The sequence below is a fragment of the Moschus berezovskii genome, chromosome 11 (genome assembly GCF_049115385.1).
Source record: "Moschus berezovskii isolate FMDL1 chromosome 11, NW_MosBer_1.0, whole genome shotgun sequence".
Taxonomy (NCBI): domain Eukaryota; kingdom Metazoa; phylum Chordata; class Mammalia; order Artiodactyla; family Moschidae; genus Moschus; species Moschus berezovskii.
This window is the reverse complement of record NC_142470.1, coordinates 94,595,241-94,609,822: the sequence shown is the minus strand read 5'-3', so window position 1 is coordinate 94,609,822 and position 14,582 is coordinate 94,595,241. Positions and strand designations below refer to the sequence as shown.

Below are 14,582 nucleotides of genomic sequence, written 5' to 3'. Positions count from 1 at the left end.
TTGATTTGGGTACTCTTTAGGCTGCAAGGTATCAAATTATCTCTTGATTTTAAAATTTTACAATCATGAAGGGGACAAGCTCATTGTCTTGATTCTGCTGCTACTTCCCTCAACCCATGACTTTATGTGCAGGCAGGGGGCATAGGAGGGGAAACTGCTGTTACCTGACTCTTGTCAGTTTGGACAGTTGGCCCTCAGTCACACTGAACTTGAAGTGTGTGTCCCAGCAGGAAACAAGGTGACAGATCAATTCTCCAGCCCTAGTTGAGGGTCCTGAAGAACAGGAGAAGGATGTGGAGAACACCTGATTTCTTTCCTCCTGTAGCCAAGGCAGGCTAGTCTAGGAAGGAGACAAAGAGCCACAGGCACAGTAGAAACAGCCCGCAGGATGAAGACAGATGCTGCAGGGAGTCAGGGAGTGCTCCCTAAAGACAGTGTGTGTGCCTGTGCATGCACACATGCGCGCTTAGGAAAAGAGGTACCCCAGGCCTTAAACCCTCACCACCGGTCACTGAGTTGAAAAAGCAGCAAAGTACCCTTTGACAGATGTATTACAAGGAATGGTTTCTCAAAGTAAATCTATGCTGTTTCCAAAAATCCTTTTCTACACGGGTATTTCCTGCTCAAACGTCGAGGCCAGTGGCCTGCTGCTTCCTATTTGAAACTAGGCCCCTTATCTCCTATGCTGCTGCTGCTAAGTCGCTTCAGTCGTGTCCGGCTCTGTGAGACCCCATAGACGGCAGCCCACCAGGCTCCCCCGTCCCTGGGATTCTCCAGGCAAGAACACTGGAGTGGGTTGCCATTTCCTTCTCCAATGCATGAAAGTGAAAAGTGAAAGTCACTCAGTCCTGTCGACTCTTAACGACCCCATGGACTGCAGCTACCAGGCCCCTCGGTCCATGGGATTTTCCAGGCGAGAGTACTAGAGTGGGTTGCCATTGCCTTCTCCTATCTCCTATGAAATAAACATCAACTCTGAGAGTCTGAGTCTTGGGCCAAGGGAACAGCAAGCGATTTTGCCCTCTTTCCCTTCAAGGAGAGTGGGTCTATCCTGAGGAGGTAGGGTAGAGGGATTGGATATGCAGATGACACCACCCTTATGGCAGAAAGCAAAGAAGAACTAAAGAGACTCTTGAAAGTGAAAGAGGAGAGTAAAAATGTTGGCTTAAAGATCAACATTCAGAAAACTAAAATCATGGCATCCGGTCCCATCACTTCATGGCAAATAGATGGGAAAACAGTGGAAAGAGTGGCAGACTTTATTTTGGGGGGCTCCAAAATCACTGTAGATTGTGACTGCAGCCATGAAATTAAAAGACACTTACTCCTTGGAAGGAAAGTTATGACCAACCTAGACAGCATATTAAAAAGCAGAGACATTACTTTGTCAACACAGGTCCATCTAGTCAAGGCTATGGTTTTTCCAGTGGTCATGTATGGATGTGAGAGTTGGACTATAAAGAAAGAAAGAATTGATGCTTTTGAACTGTGGTGTTGGAGAAGACACTTGAGAGTCCCTTGGACTCCAAGTAGTTCAAACCAGTCGATCCTAAAGGAAATCCGTCCTGAATATTCATTGGAAGGACTGATGTTGAAGCTGAAATGCCAATCCTTTGGCCACCTGATGGGAAGAACTGACTCATTTGAAAAGACCCTGATGCTGGGAAAGATTGAGGGCGGGAGAAGAAGGGGACGACAGAGGATGAGGTGGTTGGATGGCATCACCGACTCAATGGACATGAGTTTGAGTAAACTCTGGGAGTTGGTGTTGGACAGGGAGGTCTGGTGTGCTGCAGTCCATGGGGTCACAAAGAATCAGACACGACTGAGCGACTGAACTGAACTACTCCCTGAGCTGGGGGCATCTGGAGAATACACTGATCACTGCCTCTCTGGAGCACACTGTCACCTACGCATGGTCCCTAAGGAACGTATGATTCTTCTTTTCTCTACCCAGAAAATCTTCCCTCTGCCTCTCTAACTTCTCCAAATGCCAGCACCAGGGGCCAGCTAAAGTCCACAAATCCTTGAAAAAACCATCCAGGTAGCTCCAGCCCATTCACCCCTCTCTCAGACACGTGGCTGCGTGCTACGTTGTTCTTGGTCTCAGCTGACTGTGGCAGGATGGGGTGGGGTGGTCTGGGGTATTGGTGGTGATGGAATACCAGGTGACGCATCTTCATTATCAGCACCAGACCAGGTGTACGAAGGTCTACTGATCTTCACAACGTGTCGGCCCGAGAACTTGGGGGTGGCCGCGCTCCAGGCGGGAGGCATCCGGAGAATCCAGTGTTCTCTCGGATGGGGGCGCAGGTGGGGAACCTGGTTGAATTTGTTCGATTGTGGGGAGCACTTTCCCTGAGCCATGTCTTGGCAAGGGCAGGCGAAGCTCGCAGGTCCCCTTCCGGGCCGCGTCCCAGTTCCTTGCCCGGGAGAGCCCTCGGCAGCGGCCGTCGGCGCAAATGACAGACGCTTGGGCGGCTCCTCTTCTGCGCCGAGATCCTGGAAGCGGCCGCTGCGCCCGGCCGCTCGGGCTCGGATCTGGGCGGCTAGTCTGAGGGTGGTGTCTGAAATCGGGCGCTTCCTGCCTTTCCCTCGGCCTGGATGCCCGGCTGGCTCGGCGGGCTCCGAGACTCCCGCGCCGCCCCGCCCGGCCGCCCGCGCCAAGCGCGGTGCGCGCTGCGTCCCCGCCCCAGCCCCACCCCACCCCGGGCCCTCAGGGGGGCACCCCCACCGGGGCGGGAGGGTGGTCGGCCGCGCCCGGTCGCCGAGTGGCGGAGGTGACGGTAACCGCCTTCCCATTTCCGCCCGGCCGGTGGCGCGGCGGGGCGAGTGCCAGCAGAGGCGCGCGGTCCTCCCTCCGCCCGCCCGCGCCGGGGGCTGGCCCTGCCTCGCCGGCGCCTTTTTCCCCCGCACCGCGGCGCCGCTCCGCCACTCGGGCACCGCAGGTAGGGCAGGAGGCTGCAGCGCCTGCCGCCCGCCGCCCGTAAAATGGTCACCTCGGCTGGCCAGCTCGCCCTCTTCGCGCTGGGTACGTACGCTGCCGGTGGCGCGCCCGGCGCCACCTGCCCTCCGGGACACCCTGCTTTCCCCTTGTCCCCTCCATTTCTCTGTCTCGGGGGTGTTCTGCGCTCGCGTAGGAGAGGAGAGGGAGGCGAGTGCTTTTCGAGGCTTGCAAGCTAGGAGGCACGGGGAATCACTAGTGCCTACTAGGGATGTGGGGAGCCTGTTCCAAAGGGGGGGACGGCCGAGCGCTCAGCCGTTCCGCGGGAAGTGGCCGGCGGGCCGGGCGTGAGAACGCCCGCCAGGGCAGCGGGAGCGCTGTGTGAACGCGCTTGAACTTTAATCCGCCGCGGCTCGTCCGCTTGCCAACACACCTACCTGCTTGCCTGGCTGCTTCCAAGCCAGTCTTCACCCGCGTATGAAGCGCGTCGATTCGGAGAGGGTGGCGGGGGTCCGACCCTCCGGCCAGACCTTCGCTGCTTCCTTTTCGCACTCTCTGCCTACCCCTGAGCCCCAGCGACCCGCCGATGTTCACCGTCAGCAGCGGCGCCTCGATCTTCTAACTTTGCGAGTTCTGGAGCTTTGGGGTGGGTTTTGGATTTTTGTGCGGATTATTTGTTCTTTTGATTAACTTCTCTAGGAGAAGTGGTTGAAGTGTCAGCCGAGGGCAGGAGTGAAACCCTAGACGGAGTGCTGCCAGTTTCCTTTGAGTCTGTTCTTGGAAGAGAGCGAGGGATGGGGGAAGGGAGGGGAAGTTAAGCCGGGCAAACCTGGGCCGGGTCTGGGGAGCCGGTGAGTTTTTCAAAGGTGAAGGTCACTGCCCGGCCGGCTCTTGCCCCTTGCGGCGCCGGGTTTCTCTGGTGTTGAGAGAACAGATTAACAGCCCAGGTGTCCTGGTTCCGTGAAGTGAATTGTTCAGCCACTGTCTCCTCTGTAAAGCAAGTTGCTTGCTACAGGATGATTTATTAGAGCTTGAGAAAAGCTATGGAACCCTACCCCCCCCCCCCCGCCAGATGCCCAGAGCCTCAGCACCACCCAGTTCCGTGTACAATTTCAGGGGGTTCACGGACCCGCCCGTAATCCTGCCCATGAAACGCTGATTAAGAAGTGGAGGCATCATCTAAGGGAAATACGGGGCAGCCGTGGAACCGGATTCCACAGCAGCTCCGAGGTGTACCCTCACCTGAAACTCACCAACAGGTGGCATGACTCCGAGTGGCTTTTTTTTTTCCTTTTCCCAAGCCTTTTTATATTTTTGTATTGATAATTCTAATTTTAGATTTTTTAAAAAGCAGTTAAACATTACCAATACAGTAGAAGTCTCCTGTATTCGGGTCCCTATTATGATGTTTGCAAATGCTGAAAGTAATAATAATAACCTAACACTATTTGAGCACCTGTTCTGTGCCAGGCACTGTCCAGAGTACTGTGTGTGTATCAGCTCATTTAATTTTCACACCAACCTGATGATGAAGACGGTATTACCATCCCCAGTTTATGGAAGGGGGAAGTGAAGCACATAGGCCCTCAGTTAGTAGGTAGCTGGGTCAGAATTATGAGTGTAGAAGGAATGTTGATATTAAAAGTCAATTTACTGTGGCCACTGTAGTCCCATCTCCTGGATTTGGGACTTTTTCTCCAGGAGAGATGGATGAATACCTTGGAACTTGCTTTAAACAGGGTTTTCTTTTGGATTCACAGGATCTCAGGGCAGTCTCAGGTTATTCAGTGAACAATGAAACAAGAAACAATGAAAGTAAGCAAATTCTAGGAAGCTTTGTGAAGCTGCTCCTGCCCCTCAGCATAGGATACTTGCCCATGAAGACTGCATTCATTCATCATGGAAATTTTCTCTTTTGCCCAAGATCAACTTAATCTTTGTTTCTTTCCTTAACAAAAGAGTGTATAAACTTACAAAGATTGATCAATATGTAAAAGCTGGCTTATACAGTTCCAAGCAATGAGCAAATGAAAAAAGTAGAGGAAAAAGAAGGCAAGAGTAATTTACACCAGTGAGGATTCCTTCATATATATATATATTAGCCATTAGTTCTGTGCATTGACTACAATTTCTGCCTCCCACCTCACTTTCCACTAGATTGCTGAATACCTATCAATGCCACATGCATCTTTATTCTGCACATTTCCTCCAGAGTTGCTTTCCTCTCTAATTTTTTTTATATTAGTTGAAGGCAGTTCTCGGCGAATCAGCCAGTGTTCTGTCAGTAATCAAGATCTAGAAAAATGAGGTCTTTCCCCTTTTTCCCCATGTCCTTGGGGACAATCTAAGAAGGAACTATTAGGATTCCCTGTTGATTCTTCTGATTACTTGATTGGTGTTTTGGTGGAGAGAGTGTGGAGACTTAATTAAATGCAACATTGGGAATTTAATCTGGGTTCCTGTGGTGGCTGCCCTCTCATGTCAGGTTTCCCTCATTAGCTGGGCAAACTGCATAGGGTCTTGGCTTCTCCAATCCCAGGTCATCCTGGTGTCCTTAAGGGAGCAAGATGTGTAATTTTGGGCAAGTTACTTAGCTTATACCTTGTTTTTCTCATCTAGAGAATAGTGATATTAATAGGATCATTGAATATAATTAATGAACCTCAAATGGTGCCTGACACATAGTAAGTGTTTAATCAGTCATCATCATTGTCACTTTGAACTTCATAGAATTCCAGGTATCATCGCAGGTTATGTCCATTCCAAAACTGAGAGTTTGTCTTATCTCCCAGTTCCTCACCCTTCCTAAGACAGAAAATACTAAACTAAAAACCTTAGCGATTTTAGCAAATCTCTTTTGGCAGATGACAAATTCAAGAAAGTTTGGGAGTTCTCTTGAACCTAGTGAATTCTTTAGTTTTTGATGCAGAACATTTGTATTTCCTCCTTACTGTTCAGTGGTCAGTTGTTTATTGAAGTCAGCACTGAATTCTAGTTTCCCTGTCTGTAAAGTGGAAACTCAACACACCTCTACACAATGGGTTGTTATGAGACTCAAATGAAATGGTAAATATGGAAGCTACTTATAAACTTTAAAAATAAAGGGCTACACACAAAATGACATTGATTTTGTAATATATCTTATAATACAGAAATAAACATTATTACTTTTATGGCAGCTCTCAGAAGTAAGACTAGATGTAGACTAAAGAAGCATGTTCCCGGACACAAAATGCCATGAAGGATGGGGAGAGAGGAAGCGAGTCAGCTTCCCAGTGGATTTGGGGCAGAGGGACCAGCAGGGGGCATGAAGTAAGCTGGTTCTCTTCTCCATTACATAGAAATGATGTCTTTCAGAGTGAACAGTGGAGCTTTGCCCAGGACACATGTTTTCCTTATTGGACAGTCATAATTAGGGAAAGTTCACTTTGAACAAGGGCTGTAAAGGTGTATATGGAAGACTTAGAGGGTGAGTTTCCTGTATTTACTTTTCCAAAATTTGGTTTCCTAGGATAAAGTGAAAATCTTTCTGCAAATACTCAGTGTCCCCTGCAAAGAGGACCTTTCTTATAGGAGTAAATGATGCTTCATGTTCCATGGTAACATATGAAAAATAGACGGTTTTTCCATTAGACCTATCTCTAAAGACCTTTTCAAAGTATACTTTGAACAGGGTCCTGCTCTTTGGGCTGCCGGCAAAAGGGACAGGCAATGGGAAGTTGGAGATGGGGTCAGCCAGAATGGAACTGGCCTAACGAACTGGGCGTCTTGTACCTGCTTCTCCCTCCAAACCTCTGTAGTCTCTTCCACAGCAGTGCCATCAAATCACAACCGCTTGGAGGACTTGGTACCCGGTTGGCTGGGTAGGAGGTGGGAGAGTGTGCCCGTCTAATGAGAGTTCCCCTGTGTGACTTGTGACTGCTGCTGGTGGGGAAGTGAGGAAAAGGACCCTCTGAGACCCATAGCTGTATAGTCAGTGCAGTTAGGGAAACTTCTCACTTCACTAATTGCGTTTTGTCTGAAGTACATTTGTTGTTATAAATGCTGCTGTGTGCTTGTGAGCATTATTAAAGGCACTTCTGCCTGTCCTGTTGACCAGAGCAGAGTCAGAAGTCATACTGAGGATCTTAACTGTCCTACATGTTCTTGTAGTTGACCTATGGAAAATGCAATGATCAACGCAATATTAAACTCCAGCAGACCAACGCTAATCATGCCATACTTTTTTTTTGGTTAATCACCAAAAATTGACCATTGTTTTCCTGCCATTTCAAATGTTTTTCATCGTCTCATTTAAAGTATAAACTTAATTCTATGCTAAAGCTAGTATGTTTCAGATTGCCTCTAGATAGAGGATTGGGGCACTTTTATGGTGACTTTTGTTTTGTTTTTTTTTTTCACCTGTGAAATGTTAAATATAAAAATCCTTTTGTAGAATCAGGAAAGGAGCCAGAAATCTAGGCTACTAGAACCATTTCTTAGGAACTCTTCATTTCAAGCATAAGTGTATGTTTCCCTTCAGACCAATTCAGACCCAAAAATGTGGGTAAATTCTTTTGAAGCAGTATTAATTAGTTGGGTTAAATATGACTTAAATAGTTGTTATCTGGGCTTAGAAAAAGTTGGAAGTTCATTGAAATCAAATTGTATGCATTTGCTAGTACTTTTATTTCTTTCTTTTAAGTCAGAGGAAACAAATTTTTTCTTCACTGGATTCCCTGATGGCTCAGACAGTAAAGAGTCTGCCTGCAACATGGGAGACCTGGTTTCAGCCCCTGGGTCAGGAAGATCCCCAGGAGATGGAAATGACAATCCATTCCAGTATTCTTGGGAAATCTCATGGATGGAAGAGCCTGGCAGGTTACAGTCCCTGGGGTCGCAAAGAGTCAGACACGACTGAGCAACTAACACACACTAGCCTAGTGTATTTATTTTATGCCCAGTACTTTTGCCTTTAATAGTTTGCTGTCCTCTTACCTTGAAAATCTTTCAGTTTTCCCCACTTACGTTTCTGAAGTACCTGTAGCTGGTTAGGGCTTCCTCAAGGAGAGATTTGACACATAACTCCTTTGTGTACAACAAGCTTGTATAACTTTGTGGAACTCAAACCTGCTTTTGCCTCTCCTCTTTTGGCTTTAATTTTTGACCATGTTGACTTTTCTGGCAGGGAACCTTGATACACCTCCACGTCCTGTCTTGAACTCATGTGGGTTGGTGCTTGCTGCCTCTTCCCTGCTGGTTTGAGGGCTTCTGGAGGGCAGAACCCCTTAGTCTTCATCTTTGCCCTTGGCACCCGGAGCACAGGCTGACCTTCCGGGGAGACCAGTGAGCACTTGATGACTCCTTGGAATGCCCTGTGCTAAATACTCCCAAGTGTAAACTCAGTTGGCAAACACTTGGCTGGGCAGGTAACATTTATCCTGAAAAGCTCTTTATTATGATCATCAAGGTTGGTTGCATATAAATGCTTCTTTGCAACTTGTTTTCAGATAGTGTTTTATTGTTTTTTAGTAGATGATGATTTCTTTTAGACTGCAAAAGCATATTTTTTTCTCTGAAACATAGAAAATTTAGGAAAACATAAGAGAAAATGTATTTTAATGGCCTGTAATTCCACCACCCAAAGATAACCATGACTAACATTCTGTTGCACAGTCTGATGGATGAAAGTATGCGTGTGTGCATGCATGTTTGGTTGTGTCTGACTCTGCTACCCCATGGACTGTAGCCCATCAGGCTCCTGTGTCCATGGGACTTTCCAGGCAAGAATACTGGAGTGGGTTGCTATTTCCTCCTCCAGGAGATCTTCCCCACCCAGGGATCTAACTGGTATCTCCTGTGTCTCCTTGCATTGGCCGGGAGATTTTTACCACTGGGCCACCTGAGAAGCCTTCAGATGAATGTATAGATCAATAAATATTCTGTAAAAGCTTGTACGAATTCTGAGGGACTCACACTGTTTACTTGCTTTTTAACTTAAAAATCCTTCATAATAAAGCTTTTATGTCATTAAATATTCTTCCATAACATCATCCATAGTAGCTGGGAAAAATAATCCCTTGATTGTATTTACTATAATTTTGAAATCCTTTGACCATATAGATTCTTCTTATTTCTCACTGTTATGAATAATCCACACACTGTTATTGGGAATATGAATTGATACAACTTTTCTTGGACGTCAATGTGGCAATCGCTATTGTTAAGTGGGCGTGATTTGGGTCATTGATTTCACTTTTTGATATATATATTTATATTATATAAATACTTACCTGAAAGTACAGAGAAAAATGTAAATGATGATGGTTGTTGACTTGTTTATAACAATAACAAGTTGCCAGTACCACAGTTATAATATTTTTAAGGAGATTCCTTACATAGTTATTTTTATATATGAATACAATGATTTCCTATGTTCAGTTCAGTTCAGTTGCTCAGTCGTGTCCAACTCTTTGCGACCCCATGAACCGCAGCACACCAGGCCTCCCTGACCATCACCAACTCTCGGAGTTTACCCAGACTCATGTCCATTGAGTTGGTGATGCCATCCAACCATCTCATCCTCTGTCGTCCCCTTCTTTTCCCTCCCTAAATCTTTCCCAGCATCAGGGTCTTTTCAAATGAGTCAGCTCTTTGCATCAGGTGGCCAAAGGATTGCAGTTTTAGCTTCAACATCAGTCCTTCCAATGAACACCCAGGACTGATCTCCTTTAGGATGGACTGGTTGGATCTCCTGGCAGTCCAAGGGACTCTCAAGAGTCTTCTCCAACACCACAGTTCAAAAGCATCAATTCTTTGGCGCTCATCTTTCTTTATAGTCCAACTCTCACATCCATACATGACCACTGGAAAAACCATAGCCTTGACTAGACGGACGTTTGTTGGCAAAGTAATGTCTCTGCTTTTAAATATGCTGTCTAGGTTGGTCATAACTTTCCTTCCAAGGAGTAAGCGTCTTTTAATTTCATGGCTGCAATCACCATCTGCAGTGATTTTGGAGCCCCCCAAAATAAAGTCAGCCACTGTTTCCCCTGTTTCCCCATCTATCTGTCATGAAGTGATGGGACCGGATGCCATGATCTTAGTTTTCTGAATGTTGAGCTTTAAGCCAACTTTTTTACTCTCCTCTTTCACGTTCATTAAGAGGCTCTTTAGTTTTTCACTTTCTGCCTGTGTACCTATTTTAAAAAAATAAAGGTTTCTTCAAAATTTTAAATTAAAAAAGGCAGGTTCTAGAACTAAATGTATGTATAGGGCAACAGTTTGAATTAATTTTTTATAACAATTATATATTAAATTTGTAAGGCTAAAGTCAAGGAACATAAATGATACAACAGAAATTCTTGTACATAAATGTTTGGCTCATCTTTGATTTTTAATCATCTTTAATTATTAATTACCCTTCTTTCCCACTAGCAGTGTGTGAATGTTCACTTTTGAGCCCTTCTATAAGCAGACATTAGTTCTAACATTTGCCAACTTGACTGGGGATAAAAATCTCAGTCCAATTTCATCTTTAATATTTGTTAGAGTAAATAAGTTTGTAGGTAGTTTGTCATCTTGTTATTTGCATCTTAACCTTTTCAGAATTTTTCCTATTGATGGATCATCCTTTTCTTAGAGCTTTATAACACACTTTATATAAAAAGGTTATTGATACTTGGCAAGTAGTCCCCATTTATTGTCTTTTACTGTTTTGTTTATGGTATTTTTGACATGCCTATTGTTTTTTTTTATGTAGCAGAAACTATAAGTCTTTCCTCTTAGGGTTTCTACCTTTGCTTGTATAATTAGGAAAACCTTCCCTATCTTCTAATTCTTTTGTGGTCTCGTTATGTGAACTGCTGCTGCTGCTGCTAAGTCGCTGCAGTCGTGTCTGACTCTGTGCAACCCCATAGATGGCAGCCCACCTATCTCCCCTGTCCCTGGGATTCTCCAGGCAAGAACACTGAGGTGGGTTGCCATTTCCTTCTCCAATGCATGCACGTGAAAAGTGAAAGTGAAGTCGCTCAGTCGTGTCCGACTCCAAGCGACCCCATGGACTGCAGCCTAACAGGCCCCTCCGTCCATGGGATTTTCCAGGCAAGAGTACTGGAGTGGGTTGCCATTGTCTTCTCCGTATGTTGAGCTTTTCTACCTATAATTTGTTCTAATATGTAGTGTGAGGTACAACTCATGTTTTACTTTTTTAAAACAGTCAACCAATTAATATTCTCAATTGTCATTTGTGGAATAATCTATTCCTTCCTACTGTGGTTTGAAATCCCATTTTTTTAAATCATATACAGAATCCTAAGTACTTGAATCTGTTTGTGGAATTTAAGTTTGGTTCTTTTATTTTGTGTTTTTGTCCTTATTCTGAACTTGCTCATTCATGTAGTCTACAAATTTTCATTGAGTATCTATTCTGTATTGTAACTGCTTCTAGGTACTAGGGAATTGGCCAAGAATGATTCCTGTTTTCATGGATCTAGTTGGTGAGACTTTTTCCCCTGCTCTGGTTATTGATGATATCTAAAAGCTTTTTAGATATTTGTATATTATATTTACAGTTGATCCCTGAACAACACAAAGGTTAGGGGTCTAACACTCCAAAAATCCACCTTTAATTTATGATTGTCCGTCACATATCCAGGCTTCCCCACTGGCAGACTCAATCAATGCTGATCATGTAGTTCTGTGGTATTTACTATCAAAAAGAATTCACACATGGAAATGGACCCACACAGTTCAAAGCTGTGTTGTTCAAGGATCAAATGTATTTTGTAATAGGTTTTGTTAATTTTAATAGTCCTTCAGCTGATTCTCTGAGGTTTCTTGCACCATGTAATCTTCAATAGTGATAACTTTGCCTCTTTCCTTTTATATTTTCATCTCGTTGCACATGTGAGTGCTCAGTCCGTCCGCCTCTTTGAAACCCTATGGACTGTAGCCTGCCAGGCTCCTCTGTCCATGGGATTATCCTGGCAAGGATACTAGAGTGCGTTGCCATTTCCTCCTCCAGGGGATCTTCTCAACTCGAGATCGAACCCGTGACTCCTGCATTGGCAGGAGATTTCTTTACCACCGAGCCACCTGGGAAGCCCTTTCATCTCATTACTTTTTCTTATCATGCAGGCTAAAACTTTTAAGAGCAACACTTTTTTTTTTAAGCAGTGGCTATCCTTGTATTTTTCCTGACATACTGTAATGTTTGTAGCTTTTAACAATCAAATAATAGACTGATTTTTCAGTTATTTACATATAATATACATATGTATATTATGTATATTTTCTATGTGTATACATACATGTAAACTTTCATGTTAATAAAATATGCTTCTCTTCATAAATTACTAAAAGATTTAGTATTTTGATTTGTTTTTTAAAGCAGGGGAGATAATGTGTTGGTTTTTTTTCTTTTTCCTGAAATGTTTTGAGGATATTTGACTCAATTAAATTAAAGCCATGCTTTTAAATTCTTGGAACGAACCCTTCTTGGCCGTGTGTATTATTCTCTGTATCTACTGCTAGATTTGATCTATTTGGCCTTTTTTTTTCTTCTTTTTTTAGGTTTTGAAATCAGTGTTAAGTCAGCTTTATAAAATAAATATCAAATTGTTCCATCTGTTTTATTCTCTGGAGTAGATGAATTATCATGGAAATCAAATGTTGCTGTGAAGGCTTGAAAGAAATTGCTTATGAAACTTCTGAGTTTGGTCTGTTTTTAGTGGTCAGTTCAAGTTTTCTACTTCTTGAATCATTTTTGGTAATTATTTATTTTCTTCACAATCTATTCAATTCAGATTTCTAAAGCTTTAGCAAAGATTAATAAATGATCTCCTTTTAATTAAAATTTTTTCTTTTGCACCTACAACTGCAGTTAATATGGTTTTACCAAATATGAAACAAAAATAAGCACTTTGGCCCCCAACATACATTGTTAATTTGTTTTTCTTGATAACTATAAAAACTTCATTTTAGTCATTAACCAGTTCAAGTCAAAGTTTCATATTTGATAGTTTATTTGCATAGAGGCATGTCCAGTGTTGTTACGATGATGCCATTTCTGATTTGGATGCTGCATGGCACTATAATTTCTATCAGAGGCTGCTGACTAGCTTCCTGATGGTTTCTTAAGCTTTAAAAAGTTTTGTTGTTGTTGTTCAGTCACTCAGTTATGTCTGACTCTTTGCGACCCCACGGACTACAGCACGCCAAGCTTCCTAGTCCTTCACCATCTCCTGGAGCTTGTTCAAACTCATGTCCATTGAGTCGGTGATGCCATCCAACCATCTCATCCTCTGTCGTCCCCTTCTCCTCCTGCCGTCAGTCTTTCCCAGCATCAGGGTCTTTTGTAATGAGTCAACTCTTTGCATCAGGTAGCCAAAGTATTGGAGCTTCAGCTTCACCATCAGTCCTTCCAATGAATATTCAGAATTGATTTCCTGTAAGATGGACTGGCTGGATCTCCTTGCAGTCCAAGGGACTCTGAAGAGTCTTCTCCAACACCACAGTTCAAAAGCATCAATTCTTTGGCATTCAGCCTTCTTTGTGGTCCAACTCTCACATCCATACATGTCTACTGGAAAAGCCATAACTTTGACTATGTTTTTAAAAGTTTTAAAACCTCCAAAAACACTATTGTGTCCGTTAGATGCTATTGTAGTGTTTGGAGCAAGATAGGAGATTTCTATTGTTTGCTGATTTGCTTTTTGTTTACTTATTGATTGATTTGCTTTTAAGATCAGTACTTCTAATTGAAAAATGTTGTGTTCTTACAAAGAGACCATGTCTTCATCTTGGATTTTAGGTCTTTAATCTGAGTTTGAACGAGGTTAGTAAACAATTCTCCTGGGTACTTGGAGACTAGGTGTACCTTGATGGCTCTTTTGTCATCTCTCTCCAGGACTGAGGCCCTCTCTGTGTAATTATTATATTTCCAAGAGGTCTGGGAGATTAACTTGCTAAATGGTACACATAATGTGGTGACACAAAAGCAGCTGAAGGTGATAAACGAGAGGTTTGCAATTACACACTCTGCTTCCCTCTGCCAGGCCTTGGCAACAGGGAAAAGACAAACTTCGGATACTTTTCTTGGTTGAAAGAAACCACATAAGACCTGTAACTTTCACTGAGGCCGTGGCTCTGAGGAATTGGCATGGGAACTGTGGAGGAACGTCACCTGGTCACTTTGTCACTGAGCCCAGCCTGAAGCTCTGGGCTCAGGAACCTGTCACCTTGGGCGGGTTTCTGGGTTACCATTGCTGTGTTGAAGGAGCACCTCAACAGGCTGGTTTGCATGCTGTACACACTCCCTGCCAGCACATTTGAACAATGACAGGTGGATTTTTGCACATAGCAGACCTTGGGTGTTATAATTAAGGTTTTGGGTGATGACTCATAGGTCCCTGAACTAGAATGAAAGCAAGCCCGGGACCTGAGCATTTCTCTTAGGGAGATGAGGTAAACTCACAGATCATATAGGTGGGGAATCCTTCTGGATCTGGACACTCCCTACACCTCATCAACCACTCCTGTGTCCCCCCCAACAAAGAAACCCCCCCAAACACACGTTTTGTGCTGAACCTGAGCAGACCACTTCCTGTTACCAGAACACCCTCTGGTTGCCACTCCCCATGTGGCCACTTAGGACACC

General features: G+C 44.2%; 1 protein-coding gene across 4 annotated transcripts in view; it reads left to right on the top strand.

Moving 5' to 3' along the window:
• Positions 1–2,844: 2,844 nt before the first annotated feature.
• TGFA (transforming growth factor alpha) overlaps positions 2,845–14,582 on the top strand; it is a 109,164-nt gene continuing 97,426 nt past the window's right edge. For 2 of the 4 annotated variants that reach the window (XM_055399130.2, XM_055399129.2), the window contains exon 1: positions 2,845–3,031. In XM_055399130.2, coding sequence (XP_055255105.1) covers positions 2,992–3,031 — 40 coding nt within the window. In that variant the 5' untranslated portion in view covers positions 2,845–2,991. Of the gene's footprint in view, positions 3,032–3,261; positions 3,591–14,582 lie in introns of those variants that run through there. The other 2 variants (XM_055399128.2, XM_055399127.2) reach the window with 1 other exon arrangement.